Below are 20,062 nucleotides of genomic sequence, written 5' to 3' on the forward strand. Positions count from 1 at the left end.
AACATTGCCCATCTCCTTGGTGAATACTGAAGAAAAGTATTCATTCAACGCCTCTCCTATTTCTTCTGACTCCATGCACAAGTTCCCATTACTGTCTTTGACCAGCCCTACCCTCACCCTGGTCATTCTTTAATTTCTCACATAAGAGTAAAAAGCCGTGGGGTTTTCCTTGATCCGACCCGCCAAGGACTTCTCATCCCCCCTCCTAGCTCTCCTGAACCCTTTTTTTTTTACCTCATTCCTTGCTACCTTGTAATCCTCAAGCGACCCAACTGAACCTTGTTTTCTCATCCTTACATACTCTTCCTTTTTCCTCTTGACAAGACATTCAACCTCTTTTGTGAACCATGCTTCCTTCACATGGCCATTTCCTCCCTGCCTGACAGGGACATACCTATCAAGGACATGCAGTATTTGTTCCTTGAACAAGCTCTACTTTTCATTTGTGCCTTTCCCTGACAGTTTCTGTTCCCATCTTGTGCTCCCTAATTATTGCCTAATCGCATCATAATTACCCCTCCCCCAATTATAAATCTTGCCCTGCCTTATGGCTCTATCCCTCTCTATTACAATGGTGAAAGACGCCGAATTGTGGTCACTATCTCCAAAGTGCTCTCCCACAAACAAATCTAACACTTGGCCCGATCCATTACTCAGTACCAAATCCAATGTGCCCCCCCCTCTTGTCGGCCTATCCACATATTGTGTCAGGAAACCCTCCTGCACACACTGTACAAAAACTGCCCCATCCGAACTGTTCGACCGCTAGAGGTTCCAATCAATATTTGGAAAGTTAAAGTTACCCATGACAACTACCCTGAGACCTCCGCAGCTAGCCATAATCTGTTTTGCAATTTCTTCCTCCACATCTCTATTACTAATTGGGGGCCTATAGAAAACTCCTAACAATGTTCCTTTCCTATTTCTAACTTCAGCCCATATTACCTCAGTAGGCAGATCCCCTTCGAACTGCTCTTCTGCAGCCATTAAACTATCCTTGATTAACAATGCTACTTCTCCACCTCTTTTACCACCTTCCCTCGTCTTACTGAAACATCTATACCCCGGAACTTCCAACAACCATTCCTGTCCCTGTTCTAACCATGTCTCCGTAATGGCCACAACATCGTAGACCCAAGTACCAATCCACGCTCCACGTTCACCTACCTTATTCCGGATGCTCCTTGCATTGAAGTAGACACACTTCAACCCACCTTTCTGTTTGCCGGTACACTCCTGCGACCTTGATACCCTCCTCAGTACCTCACTACTCTCAATACTGGCTTCTGGACGACAGCTCGTTTTCCCAGCTCCTGACAAATTAGTTTAAACCCCCCTGAAGAGCCGGAGCAAATTTCCCTCCCAGTATATTGGTGCCTCTCTGGTACAGGTCCCACCTTCCCCAGACTGTGCTCCAATTATCCATGTATCTGAAACCCTCCCTCCTACACCATCCTGCAGCCACGTGTTTAACTGCACTCTCTCCCTGTTCCTCACCTGACTAGCACGTGGCACCGGCAACAAACCAGAGATGACAACATGGTTTGTCCTGGCTCTCAGCTTCCACCCTGGCTCCCTAAATTCCTGTTTTAAATCCCTGTCCCTTCTCTTACCTATGTTGTTGGTACCGATGTGTACCACGTCTTGTGACTGTTCCCCTCCCCTTTAAGGATTCTGAAAACACGGTCCAAGACGTCACGGACCCTGGCACCCGGGAAGCAACATACCATCCGTGAGTCTCTTTCGCTGCCACAGAACCGTCTATCTGTCCCTCTAACTATCGAGTCCCCAATAACTATTGCTCTCCGGCTCTCCCTCCTTCCCTTCTGAGCCACAGGGACGGACTCAGTGCTGGAGATCCGTTCACTATAGCTTACCCCTGGTAGGTCGTCCCCCTCAACAGTATCCAAAACGGTATACTTGTTACTGAGGGGAATGACCACAGAGGATCCCTGCGCTGACTGCTTCCTCCCAGCCCCTCTCACCGTCACCCATCTATCTTGATTCTTCGGAGTAACTACATCCCTGAAGCTACTATCTATGACCACCTCTGCTTCTCGAATGATCTGAAGTTCATCCAGCTCCAGTTCCCTAACGCAGTTTCTGAGGAGCTGGAGATGGGTGCACTTCCCACAGGTGAAATCATCAGGGACACTGATGGCGTCCCTCACCTCAATCATTCTGCAGGAAGATAATTGCACCGCCTTCACTGCCATCCCCTTTAGATTAAAAAAAGAAAAAGAAAGAAAGAAAGAGCTTACCTGTTATTCACTTTACCCCTTAGGTTAAAGGAGATGGAAGGGTGGGGGACACTACAATTGTAGTGTCTAGGGTTTAGGAACTGCCCAACTTAAATACAGGTAAAAATAAACACTTAACCAGCAACCACTGTGTTGGAGGGTGTCTTGCTCAAGTACACGTTCTGGATGCAGTGACTGCAATGCACTGATGCAAATTTTCCCCGCAACAGCCAATCAGCAGCTTCACTGTACTGCCCTCTGCTGGATGCTTGCCTTCACTTGAACATGGAGGGTGTCTTGCTCAAGTACCGTTCTGGATGCAGTGACCGCAATGCACTGATGCAAATTTTCCCCACAACAGCCAATCAGCAGCTCCACTCTACTGCCCTCTATCATTGTAGTAATCATCATCGGAGTCATTGGCTTCTCCTATAAAGTACCAGATTAAAGTCCAACAGGTGTGTTTGAAACAAACCCCAGTCCAACGCCGGCATCTCCACATCATGCCTATAAAGTACGACATTGCATGTGGAATTGTGTTCACGCAAAAGGTGACCCATTTCAAAGTCAGCAGCGAGTCTTGCTGCAGCGCTTTCACCTGACGTTCCATGCTCTGGAACCTGAGGAGGACTGAAGAAATTGAAGAAAGAGTCATTTGGTAAATTTTTCAGAACTGTTTTGCGAGCACCCCGATCCTTATGCTTCTGTTTCGTTTTGATGGTTTTCAGTGTGACATTTTTTCCTTTCTTCCAGTCAAGCTGGAGGGGCTGGTTTAGCACAGGCTAAATTGCTGACTTTTAAGTCAGGCCAGCAGCACGGTTCAATTCCCGTACCGAACAGGTGCCGGAATGTGGCGGCTAGGGGCTTTTCACAGCAACTTCATTTGAAGCCTAATTGTGACAAGAAGCGATTTTTCATTTCATTTCAAGCTGGCATCCTGTGCATCCCTTGATTTCTGGTTTGTCAAAGATGAATGAATTCAAACTCGTCAAGCTGTGACTCCATCTGGTATACCTTTGTGACTACCTCATTTGTGGAATACGCATTTGGCTCAAACTTAAACTCCAGAGTGAAGCTCAGTGTCTGGTCAAGCTCTGAACATTTAACGTTCGCATCTTGTTGATGCTTTAATATAAGGTTATCATACTCCTGTATCATGTCACTGAGCAAATTCACGTTCTTGAAGACTGTTAACCAGAAGCCTGGAATTCCCTTTGGTTCCTCCATCTCTTCATCTAGTTTGTCGTCCTTCACTTTAACCCTTGCTTGTATCTCATCGGATATCTGTGCCATTATATCTTGTTGCCAGTTTCACTGATCTCCTGTCACAGTGGTACAATGTACAGCCACTCAACTAGGTTCAGGGCCTCACACACATCTGCTCCTGTGATGGACTCACATTTCGTGTCCACAATGGAAACTGGAACAATTTGACTTCTGTTGTGTACCCATGCTTTGAGATCACATAACCCAGCGTCTTGATTTCATCCCCACCCTGGTTTGTTCAGCAGTCTTGATTGATTGTTGGTGTTGTGCACATCTCGGAATTTGAAGCTGTCAACCATCTCCACCTCAGTCCGTTGACACAGACAGGGGTGTGTACGATACTTTGCGTCCTGAAGTCAATGACCAGCTCTATCTATGTTAATCTCTTAAATTTTTATTTCAGTCCTTCTCTCCGATTTCTATACCCACACTGACCCTCTGAAGAGTGAACAATGACACAAAGTATTCATTTAGAAACCTACCTCCAGCTCCACGCACAAATTACTACTGTGTCCTTTAATGGGCCCTTCTCTTTTCTTTGTTATCCTTTTACTCTTAATGTACTTGTTAAACAACTTGGGACTTTCTTTTATTTTACCTGCCATTACGCTTTCATGTCCCCTTTTTGCTTTCCTAATTTCCATTTTAAGGTCCCTCTTGCACATTCTATACGCCTATAAGTTTCTGCTGTTTTGCATCCTAAATAACTGCGATAAGGCTCCCTTTTCTTCCTGATCCAATGTTGTATATCGCTTGATTTTGAGGATTCATTGGATTTGTTGGCCCCGCCCTTTTTCTTGATTGGAACATGTTGATCCTACTCCCCCTATTTCCTTCTTGAATGTGTCCTGTCGTGTTAGATACACTTGTCTAACACTGGCTGCAACTGGATGCAGCTTAGATCAGAAAGGTACTCCAGACCTTGAAGTTAGTTCAATCAGGTTTATTGAACTAATAGCACAGTTAGCACAGTTCTCTGAGTTCGACTCTGCTAACTTAAGTGTGGTTACTCTATCTGTCTGAACCAGACTAGCTCTTAGCCATGTGGTGGTGGTGTGAGATTGTAACAACACACTTGACTGCTCAATAGATGTTTATCAGTGGAAGAGGCGGAGTGTCCCCTGTCTTTTACAGTCAGATACCACTGAGTTTCTTCCATGCTTATTGGTCATGTCCTATTCTCTCTGTCCATTAACTGCTTGTCTGTATATCATTATGTGTGTTTCTGCATATAGAACATAGAACATAGAAAAATACAGCACAGAACAGGCCCTTCCCCCCACGATGTTGTGCCGAATCTTTGTCCTAGATTAATCATAGATTATCATAGAATTTACAGTGCAGAAGGAGGCCACTTGACCCATCGAGTCTGCACCGGCCCCCGGAAAGAGCATCCCACCCACCTGCACCCTATCCCCATAACCCAGTAACCCCACCCAACACTAAGGACAGTTTTGGACACTAAGGGCAATTTATCATGGCCAATCCACCTAACCTGCCCATCTTTGGACTGTGGGAGGAAACCGGAGCACCCGGAGGAAACCCACGCACACGGGGAGGATGTGCAGACTCCGCACAAACAGTGACCAAAGCCGGAATCGAACCTGGGATCCTGGAGCTGTGAAGCAATTGTGCTATCCACAATGCTACCATGCTGCCCTTAAGAACAAATTAATGTACACTCCATCATTCTACCGTAATCCATGTACCTATCCAATAGCCGCTTGAAGGTTCCTAATGTTTCCGACTCAACTACTTCCACAGGCAGTGCATTCCATGCCCCCGCTACTCTTTGGGTAAAGAACCTACCTCTGACATCCCCCTTATATCTTCCACCATTCACCTTAAATTTATGTCCCCTTGTAATGGTTTGTTCCACCCGGGGGAAAAGTCTCTGACTGTCTATTCTATCTATTCCCCTGATGATCTAATAAACCTCTATCAAGTCGCCCCTCATCCTTCTCCGTTCTAATTAGAAAAGGCCTAGCACCCTCAACCTTTCCTTGTGAGACCTACTCTCCATTCCAGGCAACATCCTGGTAAATCTCCTTTGCACCTTTTCCAAAGCTTCCACATCCCTCCTAAAATGAGGCGACCAGAACTGCACACAGTACTCCAAATGTGGCCTTACCAAGGTTTTGTACAGTTGCATCATCACCTCACGGTTCTTAAATTCAATCCCTCTTCTAATGAACGCTAGCACACCATAGGCCTTCTTCACAGCTCTATACACTTGAGTGGCAACTTTCAAAGATCTATGAACATAGACCCCAAGATCTCTCTGCTCCTCCACATTGCCAAGAACCCTGTATTCCGCATTCAGATTTGTCCTTCCAAAATGGACAACCTCACACTTTTCAGGGTTAAACTCCATCTGCCACTTCTCAGCCCAGCTCTGCATCCTATCTATGTCTCTTTGCAGCCGACAACAGCCCTCCTCACGATCCACAACTCCACCAATCTTCGTATCGTCTGCAAATTTACTGACCCACCCTTCAACTCCCTCATCCAAGTCATTAATCAAAATCACAAACAGCAGAGGACCCTGAACTGATCCCTGCGGTACGCCACTGGTAACTGGGCTCCAGGCTGAATATTTGCCATCCACCACCATTCTCTGACTTCTATCGGTTAGCCAGTTCGTTATCCAACTGGTCAAATTTCCCACTATCCCATGCCTCCTTACTTTCTGCATAAGCCTACCATGGGGAACCTTATCAAATGCCTTACTAAAATCAATGTACACTACATCCACTGCTTTACCTTCATCCACATGCTTGATCACCTCCTCAAAGAATTCAATAAGACTTGTAAGGCAAGACCTACCCTTCACAAATATCATGACATTTCCCACTGTTCTCTCACAGATTTACCTTCTCCCAGTCTACTCTAGCCAAATCATATATAATCTTATTAAAATCGACCTTCCCCAGGCCCATTCTTGTCCTTATCCATAACAATCTCGAACATAACGGAGTTATATGGTGAGCTTCTCTGTTTGCCGAAGCTGAAATTGCAAAACATGATTGGGTGGAGAATAGCCTCCGAAGCCAAAATCGCGGTAGACGCTGGTCTCATGCCAAATCAGGATGCTCCAGCACCTCGAAATTGACGTCAATGCATTGCTCGCCATGCAGTAGGCATATCATTGGCAGGCCTGACGCCATATTCTCTGAGGCCTCCGAGAATCCTGCCTCCAATTTGCCGAGTTCCTGAAAGCGTGGTCTCAAAAATCGTGAACCTGGAGTCCTGGCTGCTGTGTGAGACAGAGGAGGTAGGACACGGAGTGTAGTGAGTGTGGGCTGCTGGGTTGGGGAGCCACTGCCATGACTGGGGGATGGGGACGGAGGGGCAAATAGGCGGAGCAGGTAAAGAAGGCACAATTTTAAGAGATGCGGGAGCTAGTCAATCTTTAATGGTAAGAGATGAGGAGTTATGTAGTTTGGGAAGAATATTGCTAGAAAAGGTGGTAATATGGGGAATTCATGGTGAGAGGAGTAGTGTTCCATTATATAAGGTAAGGTTGGAATGTCCAGTGAAGAGTGGTGAAGTGGTAGTAGGAGTAATAGAGAAACTATCTTGTCCAGGAATACAGTTTATCTTGGGTAATGCTATAGCTGGATCGCAGGTGTGAGTGATGCCTATGGTGGTTGATAAGCGAGAGGAAAATCAGACAACTGAAGTGTTGAAGGATGTATATCTTGGGATATAAGTGACTCTTAATCTTTCCTTGCAACATCCATAAGACAAAAAGAACCCTTTTTACAGAAAGGCAAAGAACAGAAGAAAGAAAAGTCCAGCATAGGAACAGGCCCTTCGGCCCTCCAAGCCTGTGCCGACCATGCTTCCCATCTAAACTAACATCACCTGCAGTTTCGGGGTTGTATCCCTCTATTCTCATCCTATTCATGTATTTGTCAATAAGTCCCTTAAATGTCACTATTGTCCCTGAAAATGTCCTTTCAATAGTTCTCGACCTTTTCCTGCGAACCTGTTCACTATATGCTGTACTATCTGAACTGGCACTGCATTACTGTGACCTTCATTTTTAAAATTTGTGTTCCCAATTAATTTTCTTTACACCCTCTCCTGAATGCTGTACATTCAACCAGTGTTTATACTTTCCAGTGGGCTTCCCTGCTCTACTAATAACAGTTGCATCCTACCATTGACTAGACCCTTCAGGCAAGTATGTCACTTTTGTACCAAGTTTTGGCAGTTGTCCTTTCATAAAAATGGCCAGTTCTAATTTATCAGAAATATTCGGCGGAATTCTCCCAACGGGAGATAAACAGCCGACCCCGGAGTGAAACCCGGAGTGTTTCACTCTGGCATCGGAGGCCACTCCTCACCCCCTATTCTCCCCCCACCGGGGGGCTAGGAGCGGCGACGCGTAAATCTCGGGCGCCGGGCCTTGCGCTTGCATCAAAGCGGCGCGCCGGGAATGACGCGGCCGGCGCGGCCTAAGTGACGTCAGCCGCGCATGCGCGGGTTGGCTAGCGCCAACCCGTGCATGAGCGGTTGGCGTCTTCCCGTCCCCTGCCCCGCAAGACATGGTGGCTTGATCTTGCGGGGCGGCGGAGGGAAAAGAGTGCGTCTTTTAGAGATGCCGGCCCGATGATCGGTGGGCACCGATCGTGGGCCAGACATCTCCTGAGCACGCCTGTGGTGCTCGATTCTCCCTCCGCCCCCCACAGGCCCCACACACAGAGGTCGCGCGCTGTTCACGACGGCAGCGACCAGGTGTGGTTGGCGCCGGCGTGAACCGGTCGGGTTCGGCAGGCCGCTCGGCCCATCCGAAAAACGTGACACGCCATTTTGGGGGCGGTGGGAGAATCGCGGGGGTGCCAGGGCGGCATGTCCTCCCGCGATTCTCCCACCCCTGTGGGGTGCGGTGCAGAGAATCACGCCCATTGTGTTCCTCTACAGTAACCCTGTCTTATCAGTTCACTGATCCTCACAGTTTTGTTACACGTGCGTACCAGATGACCCTGATTCCTCATCATGTCTGACTGCACTGTCTACATTTTTAATCTGTACCTATTGGGGCAGCACGGTAGCATTGTGGATAGCACAATCGCTTCACAGCTCCAGGGTCCCAGGTTCGATTCCGGCTTGGGTCACTGTCTGTGAGGAGTCTGCACATCCTCCCCATGTGTGCGTGGGTTTCCTCCGGGTGCTCCGGTTTCCTCCCACAGTCCAAAGATGTGCAGGTTAGGTGGATTGGCCATGATAAATTGCCCTTAGTGTTCAAAAATTGCCCTTAGTGTTGGGTGGGGTTACTGGGTTATGGGGATAGGGTGGGGTTACTGGGTTATGGGGATAGGGTGGAGCTGTTGACGTTGGGTAGGGTGCTCCTTCCAAGAGCCGGTGCAGACTCGATGGGCTGAATGGCCTCCTTCTGCACTGTAAATTCTATGATTATCCTTGATGAATGTACCCTAATAGTCTGATTGCTATGTTGCAAAACAATTGTTTCGCCATCTATGGCAATGGTCTTCCCTGGGCCTTTCCATTCTTTACAATTGTCTCTCTCATATAGTATACCATGTTTCCTTGCTGAAAAACAGTATTTAATGGCCATACATTATGCCTTAAAGCTCTGCGAATTCGTTCAGACTTCTGCGTCCAATAAAGCTTTTCTACTGCTTAAATGCTTAGCAATGGCAGAGCTAATTGTAGTCCCTTCCCATGCTCGAGGTTGGTCATCCAAAATGGATAGAATTTTAGGATTTCCACCACATAATTGATACGGACTATAGCCCCCAACCATCTACAATGAAGTTTTTGCATGTATCGCCCATGCTCAGGCTGAATTTAACTTGCAATTTGGTCTATCTGCCAAAATTTTCCAGAGTATGTAATCTATTACAGCATGGTTTCTTACACACACACACTGTTACTAAATGGGCTTCCCGCAGCCGTATTCATAACTGATATTCACGTTTTCATACATATCCCTAAACTCAACATTAGACAATTCTCCCCCATTGCCTGTAAGGAATTTTGCCGATACGCCCATTCCTGTCCCTTTCCATTTTTCCACAATTTGATCCAGAATGACTCTCTTTTCTTTATTTTGTACAATCATTGATTGACTGAATCTGGTTGCTAAATCTACAAAATGCAAAATAAATATATAGTTTGCTTCATCCCAGATCTTAAGGTCCATGGCCACAATGTTGTTAAACTCCCTGGCCAAAGGTAGGGTTGCTATCGGTCGTGATGGTGTCCTTCTGTACTTCCGACAAACCTCACAACGATCACTAACCTGTTCTATCAGCTTCATCCCATACTCCTGCATCCTTTAATACATTTTTCAGCCTCCAAGGAAAGAGATGCGCAAATTGCCTTTGCAGTTTGAATACAACAATCTTTTTATCAGCTAAAGTCCCATTTCCAGCTGCCAATAACACATCTGTAACAACTACACCTGAAATATTATTTGCCAGTAATGGAATACAATAGTGTCCCAACTGTGTAAATTGTAAGTCCACCGTTTTTCCAAAAACTGTTGCCTTATCCTGTTCTATATTCAGTTTCATGTGTGCTTTTTTCATTGACAGTCTGCTCAGAAGCAAAGGTATCTCACTTGATACAACATCTGTACTAATGAAACGATTCACTCCGGCAATATTGCAAGGGATTAACACTCTTCAGCAACTTCAGAGTATTATCATCCCCATACCTGAAACTTGTGGAACTTTCAAATTCCTTAACCTTGTTACAATTTTCAGCACAGGTAACATTTTAACCAGTCAATTCCACACAAGTAGATGTGCAGCCACTGTCCAATACAATTGAGTGATTCTGCGACCAACACTCTTATTACCAGAGTAAAACTGCTTGTTAATAGGACAATGCCTTCTTTCTGGTCACTAGCTTTTTCCTTTTCCGACTCTTCCGTGTCATGTGTAGCTTCAAACACTATTATAATGTGTTGGACAGTTGAAAGCATAATGGTATTGAGAGTCACACCAAAAACATCGATTTATCATACCCCAGGCATTTCTGGGGTTCATTTTCCTATTTCCATTCTCCATGAGCCTGCTCCTGTGATATGTTTTAAATGGGTTTCTATCCTCATAATTTCCATGTCCCGACCTCCTTCCATACTCTCGGAACTTGTTTGTAGCCGAACAATCTCGCCATCCAGTAGTGTATGTTCCATAGTCTGCTTTATTGCTGACTGGCCCATTTGCGTCATAAGAGCCATAGGAATTGAATGTTCCCCCAGAAACTTTTCTAAGGCCTCTATCATCTGATCGAATAAGGTCAGATGATATTGCATTATCTGCAAACTTAACTCCTATCAAAACCAGGAGCCTATCCATATTGGTCACTCTAGCACAGTCCAATGCCAACTTAAATGCTAACATGGGCTGTGGAAATTCATGGCAGTGTTTGCGCAGCCTTTTGTACAGTCAGATAAATTCCATTATATAGTTCTCAATAGAGATATCCTCTGTTTTCCGAAACCTGTAAAATTCTGACAGCTTCATACACTGTTCACAACTTTATCTATGCCTCGCAGTATCGGCCTCCCCGAACAGGTCCCAGAATGTGGCGACTAGGGGCTTTTCACAGTAACTTAATTGAAGCCTACTTGTGACAATACGTTATTATTATTATTATTATTATTATTATTATTATTATTAGTCACTAGCACAGTCCAGTAACTTAAATGTGAACACAGATTGTGGAAATTCCAGGCAGTGTTTGTACAGCCTTTTTCATAGTTTGCTAAATTCCATTATATAGTCCTCAATAGAGATATATTCTGTTTTGAGGAATCTATCAAATTCCAGGCTTCATGTGCACTTAACAAGTCATTCTTTTGCTAAATATTATCTATAAAATCCCTAGAATCTCCAGATCTTCTTATGAGTCTAACTCTTCCAATTCCAGTTCAAAAAACACAGATTTTACTCATAAGGTAGAGAAGGAGCCAATGCCATACCTGGTTTCCTCTTTCCCAAGGCAATTACTTTAGTTCACATAGCAACTGTACTTCTCCATTGGTCGTAACATTCCCTTTCAGAAAATAATGGCAGACAGTAATATCTTTAAGCATCTTTACTCTAAGTTCAGCCATATATATATATTTTTTCCCTTCTCAGTCACTCCTTGGTTGATTCAGAATTTTTTTTCTTCTGGAAAAGATGTATCTTTCAACCCTTTACATTTGCACAGCAACCATCCTCTGCTACCACTGTTAGCTTTTGCCTGCTGTTGAGTAAAGAGTCAAGAGTTCTGCTCCTTTTCCAAACACCTTCATTTTCCGTGAACACACTCTATACAAAACTCTATCACCACATCACACCAAACAAGTGCCACCTGCAACCTCTTTACATATCCGTGTCAATTATTGGATACTTAACATCAATGAGAAATCTAATTGGAATATCTCTTAACCTATTCCTTAATAACTGTATGTCACTATGATGTCCCCGGAGGGACGAAGTATGGAGTTGGTGGTCGCCATGGATGCTGGGAAGGCCTTCAATCAGGTGGAGTGGGTTTATTTGTGGGAGTTGCTTGGGGGGGGGGGGGGGGGGGGTTGGGTTCGGATAGGGGTTTGTGGACCAGGCACTGGTAGGGAGTGTGTGAACAAACCGGGTGTGCTTGGAATATTTCAGGCTGCACTGAGGGATGTGGCAGGGGTGTTCACTCTCCCCATTGCTCTTTGCATTGGCCCTCGAGCCATTGGCAAAGGCTCTGAGAACGTCAAAGGATTGGCAGGGGCAGTGCTCGGAGGGTGGTGGACCATAGTGTCTCACCATGTGCGGATGATTTGCTGCTGTACATTTGGACCGTTGGAAGATATTGAGGGGATTATGAGGATTTTGGAAGAGTTGGGGAGGGAGTTGGAGGCTGGGTTGTGGGAGGAGACCCTGAGGAGGTTAAATGAGGGGTTCTGTGGAGGGATTTGCCCGGAGATGGCAGCCGTTTTTCGACTTCTTCGATAAAATTAAGATGTCAGCAGTGGGCAGGGTGGGCGGGGGGGGGGGGGGGGGGGTGAGGATGCTGGTGGTTAAAATGGGGAGGCGGGATGGTGGGGTATTTTGTTGAGTTTGTTAATTACAGCCCTGTTGGTTTGTTTTGATTTGTGATTATGTTTGTTGTGTGAATTTTTTAAAAGTGCTGCTCGAATTTGTTAGCGGGGGGGGGGGGGGGGGGGGGGGGGGGGTGTGAATCAGCTGACAAGCCGTCATTTGCAATAAGAAGAATCATAGAGCCATATATGTTTTAAGTATGGAAACAGACCCTTCTGTCCAGCTTGTCGAGGCTGCCCAGTTTCTATCACTAAGCTAGTCCCACTTGCCCGCACTTGGCCCGTATCCCCCTGTACCCACTCTGCCCATGTAACTGTCTAACTATTTTTCAAAGGAAAAAATTGTACCCGCCTCTATCACTGCCTCTGGCAGCTCATTCCAGCTGCTCATCACCCTCTTGTCTCTTTTGTCTCCTCTTTGTCCTTTCCCCTCTTGTCTCTTTTGTCTCTCTCACCTCTCACCTTAAGCTGATGCCCTCTAGTTCTAGACTCCTCTACCTTTGGGAAAATATGTTGACTATCTATCATTACTAATTCTCATCATTATTTTATATACCTCTATAAGATCTGCCGTAAGCCTCCTACGCTCCAGGGAAAAAAGTCCCAGCCTCTCCTTATAACTCGGACCATCAAGTCTTGGTAGCATTCTTGTATATCTCTTCTGCACTCTTCTTGTTTAACAGTATCCTTCCTATAATAGGGTGACCAGAATTGAACACACTATTCCATGTGTGGTCTTACCAATGCCTTGTACAACTTCAACAAGATGTTTCAACTCCTGTATTCAATATTCTGACCAACAAAACCTTGCATGTTGAATACCTTCTTCACCACCCTGTCCATCTGTGACTGCACCTTCAAGGAGCAATGAACCTGTATCCCTAGATATCTTTGTTCTGTAACTCTCCCCAACTCCCTACCATTAACTGAGTAGGTCCTGCTCGGATTTAATCTACCAAAATGCAACACCTCACATTTATCCAAATTAAACTCCATCTGCCATTCATCGGCCCACTCGCCCAATTGGTCAAGGTCCTGTTGCAATCTTATATAACCTTCTTCGCTATCCACTATGCCACCAATCTTGGTGTTATCTGCAAACTTACTAACCATGCCTCCTACATTCTCATCCAAATCATTAATATTATTTATTTATATTAATCATAAAATAAATCTGGGGCGCTAATAAATGGGGGTGGTTTAGCACAGTGGGCTAAACAGCTGGCTTGTAATACAGAACAAGGCAGCAGCGGGGTACAGCAAATCCTGGGCTGTAACTAAGGCATCTTGTCTGCAGTGCAGATTGTGCTTGCGGTAATCCTCCTTCGGTCTTGATTCCATAAGTGGGCAATCCATAGTGCTGGCCTGTTTGAGAATATGTTGCATAGACTGCTGGCTGCTGTATTCCTGAATACTGGGTTTGTCCAGCATAAGCTGTCATTGGCTGCACTGCTGGCGTGGAAAAAATGTGTGGGTATGGCTTGGAAGGATATAGCTGACGTGAATATTGGTGCATTCCTCTTGGACTGTAGCCACTACTTGTTATTACTGACCCAGTGTAATTGTCAAGTGATCCATCTCCTGTCATTGTGGCATCTGTTGTCACCCTGAGCGTGCCGTCACTGGGGTTGCGGCACTCCCTGTCTGGAGTAAAGTCCAGCTTGCATGAATCAGAGTCGGCGTTTGGTTGCTCCCCATCTGGAGTCTGGTCTGTTTCACCTGAGTCAGTGTTGGTTTGTTGATGCTCCCTGTCTGGAGTCTGGTTTGTATCACCTGAGTCAGTTGTGGTTTGTCGGTGCTCCCCGTCCTTAGCAGGTTCACTGGAGTCAGCTGAGATTTATTGAAGCTGCACGTCTGGAGTCAGAACATGCAGAAATGCATTGACTTGTGGAGAGGTTCGAGCGAATGAGGTTGGAAGTAACGTGGTATCACCGGAGTCACCAGTGGTCTCACCGTGATCATTGAGTGCCTCTGTACACACTAGCTGTGGTCTGTCACTTTGCATATCTTGCATGGGAAGTGGGATGCTGTCGACACTCGTCTCACATATGGTGGATAGAGCCTCAATAGCTTCTTGTTGTTCACTTGGGTTGGGTAAATTGTCAGAGTCTTCATCTGGTGGCGCAAACAATGTGGGTGGACTGTCATTGTCTTGCTGTTGTTCTTCATTTGGGCTTGGACTGTCATCGTCGCTTTGTTCTTTACTGGAGCATGATAGACCGTTATGGTCATCCTGCTGTGCACTGGAGCGTGGTAGACTGTCATAGTTTTCTTGCTGTTTACTTGAGCATGGCAGACTTGCATCATCTGCTGCTAGTTGGTCAGAGGAGGTTGCTAGACCCTCGTGGTCTTGTTCCTGCAAGGACTGCGCACTTGTGTTGCTTCTATCGTGGAGGCTGTCCACAAGCTCGCTGTGGAGGCTTGTGACACTGGAGTCACTTCTTGTTCATGCAAGGACTGCGGTGTGGAGTCTTGCGTGTCTTCTATCGTGGAGTCGGGAACCTTTAGCGGTGTGTGGACCACACTCTGTGTGGCAGCAGGCTGCTCTCTGTGGGCTTGTACCGCTCACTGTCTCTTGGTTTCAGGCCGCAGCATAATCCTGCACTCACGAGTCGGGATGTCATAGATGCTGGGCTGAAGATCCTCAAATGCGAAGAATGAATCCGCGTCTGCGTCAGATTCATTACAGGGGTCGCCATTTCTAATGAAAAAACCTTTGTCCGAGTTATAGCTTTCTCGGACCATATCATCACTGTTTGTGTCAGAGCTGGCATTGGGCTCGCGATGTCCAGAGAAAATATAAATGTCGGTGTCGAAGTATTCAAGGTCTGAATCATCAGTTTGGGTGTAGGTAACTGCTTGTTGCAGGGTTCTCCTGAGGTTAATTTTATTTCCTGGTTCAATTTGAGGCATTGTGTTGTCATTCCAGGTGAAAGAAGGTTGTTTTACGGCTTTAAGAGATTTTTTGCTTGATTTGGGACGTTTCCCCTTTAAATGGGCGTGGTCCGGGGCCTCTGACGTCATGACGCATGTGACGTCAGACGTAGGAAGCGTTTGCACATGCGCATATCGCTGTTCCTGTACTGGGGGCCGTTTTCGATTGTTGGGAGTGACATTGAATCAACCCTGTGTCTCTACTCACTGACTGTCTCCACTGGAAAGAGGCAGATCATGTGTGTGATGTTCTTTATATCTGGGTTGGTGTAATGCCCTCCTGTGGTAGTGTCACCTCTGTGTGTATCGTGAATGCCCATTGGTCATGTCCTATCTAACTGTTCTATTGGTTGAGTGTCTGTGTGTCATGTTTCTGGTACTCCCTCTAGTGTCTAACTAGTCTACATGTATTTACAATAACCCCTTGTGTATTTACAGTGATGCACATCACCACATGGCTGTCCTAGTTAATGTTGGGAAAGTTAAAGAGAAGCGTGTGAGGCCTTATTCAGTGGACCAATTAATGTTGAATCGCGTTGCTTGCCTTGCTGGGCTCAGTGCTGGGAAGCTCGCGACAATTCCCACTCGCTATTACGCTTTGACATTTTTCCAGAGAATCGCGCCCTGTGTTCTGACACAGGGACTAAATTGGTGGTGCACTATGACCTCTAAAATGGCGCCAGTCCCAGAGCGATTGAGGAGAAGGTAGTGGGCTAGCACCAGCGCCATGTGAAATGAGTGCCATTTTAATGCATGCCGCCGTGTGATATGATGGGCTCGGGATCGGTACTGGAGATCCTGACAAGCAAGAGCTGCATATAAGCACTCCACGTCCTACACACCCTCATCCCAGCCACTGGTTGCGCTGGAGCCTGTCCATCCAGTTGATGAGGTGGCTGGGGCCGGAGGGGAGGTGGCCTTGGGAGGCACCCAGAAGACCCATGGCACTAAGTTCACAGTGGGCAGTCAGCGGCATGCACAGCTGCATAGCAGCCTTGCAGGCTGTGGCAATGGTGTTCCATTCCCATCCATCCTGAGCCTTTGGCCCACCTCCTAGCTGACCCCACTACTCCTCCCATCCTGGCAGATGCCCCTGGCCAGCGGCTCAACTGTCAGCACACTAGAGCAATGTTAGACACTTTTTGTCCCCCCCCTCCCTCTCCCTCAGCAACCACGGTGCCTGTTTCCCGATTTTCAATACCAGTCCAGACCGGTCATTCCATCCATTAAAAAAACGTAGGACATACATAAATTTACTATGTAAATACATAAGGACAGACATGCATTGGGTGAAGCAACACAGGAGTGCAGTACTACTGAGTAGAGGAGAGATCAAATCAGTACATAAGAGGGTCATTTGAGAGTAACAATGGGGAAGAAGCTGTTTTTGAATCAGTTAGTGCATGTTCTCAGACTTTTGTATCTCCTGCCTGATAGAAGAAGTTGGAAGAGTGAAAAAGCCGGGTGGGAGGTGTTTGTGATTATGCTGCCCGCTTTCCCAAGGCAGTGGGTGGTGTAGACAAAGTCAATGGCTGGGAGGTGGGTTCGCGTGATGGACTGGGCTGTGTTCAAGACTCGCTGTAGTTTCTTACGCTCTTGGGCTGAGCAGTTGCCATACCAGGCTGTGATGCAGCCAGGTAAGATGCTTTCTGGGTGCATCTGTAAAAATTGGTAAAAGTAAGCGTGGACATGCCGAATTTCCTTTGTTTTCCTGAGAAAATATAGGTGTAGGTGGAGCAGGACATGGGTGGACTAGGACTGATTGTTGGTGAAATGCACACCTCGGAATTTGAAGCTGTCAACAATCTCCACCTCATGGTTTTGCCTGGTGGAGACAGAGCATCGCGGTAGGCCTGGAGAATACAGGGAGGCAGGCGCGTTAATCAGAGATCATATAATTTACAGTGCAGAAGGAGGCTATTCAGTCCATCGGGTCTGCACCGGCCCATGGAAAGAGCACCCTACCCAAGCCCCATGCCTGCACTCCATCCCCATCCCCTATATTCCCGTAACCCAGTAACCCCACCTAACCCTTTTGGACACTAAGGGCAATTTAGAATGGATAATCCACCTAACCTGCACATCTTTTGGACTGTGGGAGGAAATTGGAGCACCCGGAGGAAACCTTCGCACACGGGGGAGAACATGCAGACTCCACACAGACAGTGACCCAAGCCGGGAATGATATGCCAACAGCATTTACTGTACCATTTGAATGCCCACGTTGGCGTGTGGCGTAAGACGCATTCATGCCACTGTTGAGGAACCAGAGCATGGAATTCTGTTTGGCGCCCAGTGCCGACCACAATTTTCAGCTGATTCTTTGCCAGATCGTGTTTCACAATTCTGATGTCAGCCAACGGAGAATCCTGCCATAAGTCTCTTTTTCAGTGGTAAAATACATCTGTTGATGAGGATTTAATTTCCTTGAGAAACACCATCCAAGTTAATCTTCCTGTAATACAGACTCCTCACCAATTTCTCTCGCATCCACTGTCAGTTTAATCTGTTTAGTCAGAATTTGGCCTCTTCTCCATTGCATCCGTCAACCCCTGGTCAGAGCCCCCTCTGAGAACCATGGCACAGGCTTCCCAGCTGCCATCCTCTTCACCAGACTATGAATAATTTCAGAGGAGGTGTTAAAATGTAGCATCCGAATTGAATTACTCAGCTGACCCCGGGCTAGCGAATCAGAGCTACCTCGCCTTGGATGCGACGTGAATCTCATGGAAATTGTTTTGAAGTTACTCTCAATGTGTCGTGAAATTGCACTGTCAGGGTCAGTGTGATTCCAGTTTTCTTGACCAAAACCACACATCGCCAAAATACTGGAAAATTCCACCCCCAGTTTACATTCCTGGCTAAATAACATTGGCGGTGCAGGTGCAGTCCCAAAGTATTTTCAGGTCGTGGTTCTACATTTTGCAACTACAGTGTGTACAGTTATTTGCTGCCATTTATATATTCGTTACTACAAATTATTTTCTTCTTTTCATGTTGGTCTGAAAGCATGTTCTTTATGAATAATGCACAATAGGACGATTCACACTGTTAGCATTCCATCTTCAAAACATCCACGGTGACTTCAACGGTTTTTATGATCATTGACTTGAGTTTATTCTCATATTAAAAAAATCCACTCACAGGAGCAACCAATATCATAGAATCACAGAATTTATAGTGCAGAAGGAGGCCATTCAGCCCATCGAGTCTGCACCGGCCTTTGGAAAGAGCACCCTACCTGAGCCCACACCTCCACCCTATCCCCACACTTCCACCCTATTCCCGTAACCCCACTTTACCTTTTTGGGCACTAAGGGCAATTTAGCATGGCCAATCCACCTACTCCTGCACATCTTTGGACTGTGGGAAGAACCGGAGCACCTGGAGGAAACCACGCAGACACGGGGAGAACATGCAGACGCCGCACAGACAGTGACCCGAGTCGGGAATCAAACCTGGGACCCTGGCTCTGTGAAGCCATTGTGCTAACCACTATGCTATCGTGCTGCCCTAAATAATCCTTTTAATTGCAGGACCTGCAATATTTTGCTGTTATTGTAACTTTTAATTCTGTGCTTTATTTTTAAAAAATATTTTTATCTTTACAGTATCATAGTTATTAAATAATTAAACTTCCAGGTCACTATGACAAAAGGAGTTCCAAATTTGATAAATACGATTCAAATGATCCATAATGTGTCTCAATACTACAACACGTCTCAACAGATGACCTCTCTATTTATTAAGGTTGGTACTTTAATTTGATTATAAATTGTTCTCAGAATTGATCTGCATATTGGTAATTTTGCTGTAATATTGTATGTTATCAACTTTAGATCACAAATCAAATGGTTACAGCCTGCAAAGAGTATATCACTGAAGATGGTACTGCTCGTGTGTGGGACCAGGATTCTGAAATTGTTATTAATAAAATGGAGGTAAAACTTTCTTGTGCACTGAAACAGATCATTCATTCAACTGATGTTTATAGTCTACACAAGCCTATCTAACCTCATATCATGTAATCCCTACAGTACAGAAAGGTCCATCAAGTCTGCTCCGACCCTCTGAAAGACCACCCTACCTGGGCCCAATCCCCGCCCTGTAACCTCACCCAAAGGAACAAATTAGCATGTCCAATCCACCTAACCTGCACATCTTTGGACTGTGAGAGAAAACCGTCACACCCAGAGGAAACCCATGCAGACACGGGGAGAACATACAAACTCCACATAGACAGTTGCCCATGGTGGGAATTGAAGCCAGGTCTCTGGCGCTGAGGCAGTATTGTTAATCTCTGGGCCGCTGTGCCTTCTCTTCCATTTGCCCTCATATTTAAGCTGAGTTCCCCTCAAATGCATCACACCGAAATGAGTCCTTATGGTAATTCTAACCAGAAGTTAATCTTGAATTCTCTATTCAATTAATTCATAACTTTCTTATTACTTTGGTCCCTGCTCTTGTCTCCCACACCAACCTCGTCTACTCCGTCCAATTATTCCCCCAACCTTCGACTGCTCCTTTAGTCACCTGACTACTCCCCCACCCCGACTATCCCAACCTC

At 46.0% G+C, this 20,062-nt stretch overlaps 1 protein-coding gene across 1 annotated transcript in view; it reads left to right on the top strand.

Moving 5' to 3' along the window:
• The window catches only part of LOC119966923 (dynein heavy chain 8, axonemal-like), a 1,786,259-nt gene that overhangs the window by 311,080 nt on the left and 1,455,117 nt on the right, over positions 1–20,062 (top strand). The window contains exons 10-11 of the mRNA XM_038798881.1: positions 19,138–19,245; positions 19,335–19,436. Of these exons, the coding sequence (XP_038654809.1) occupies positions 19,138–19,245; positions 19,335–19,436 (210 nt within the window). The remainder of the gene's footprint in view (positions 1–19,137; positions 19,246–19,334; positions 19,437–20,062) is intronic.

Source organism: Scyliorhinus canicula, chromosome 6 (genome assembly GCF_902713615.1).
Source record: "Scyliorhinus canicula chromosome 6, sScyCan1.1, whole genome shotgun sequence".
NCBI classification, from domain to species: domain Eukaryota; kingdom Metazoa; phylum Chordata; class Chondrichthyes; order Carcharhiniformes; family Scyliorhinidae; genus Scyliorhinus; species Scyliorhinus canicula.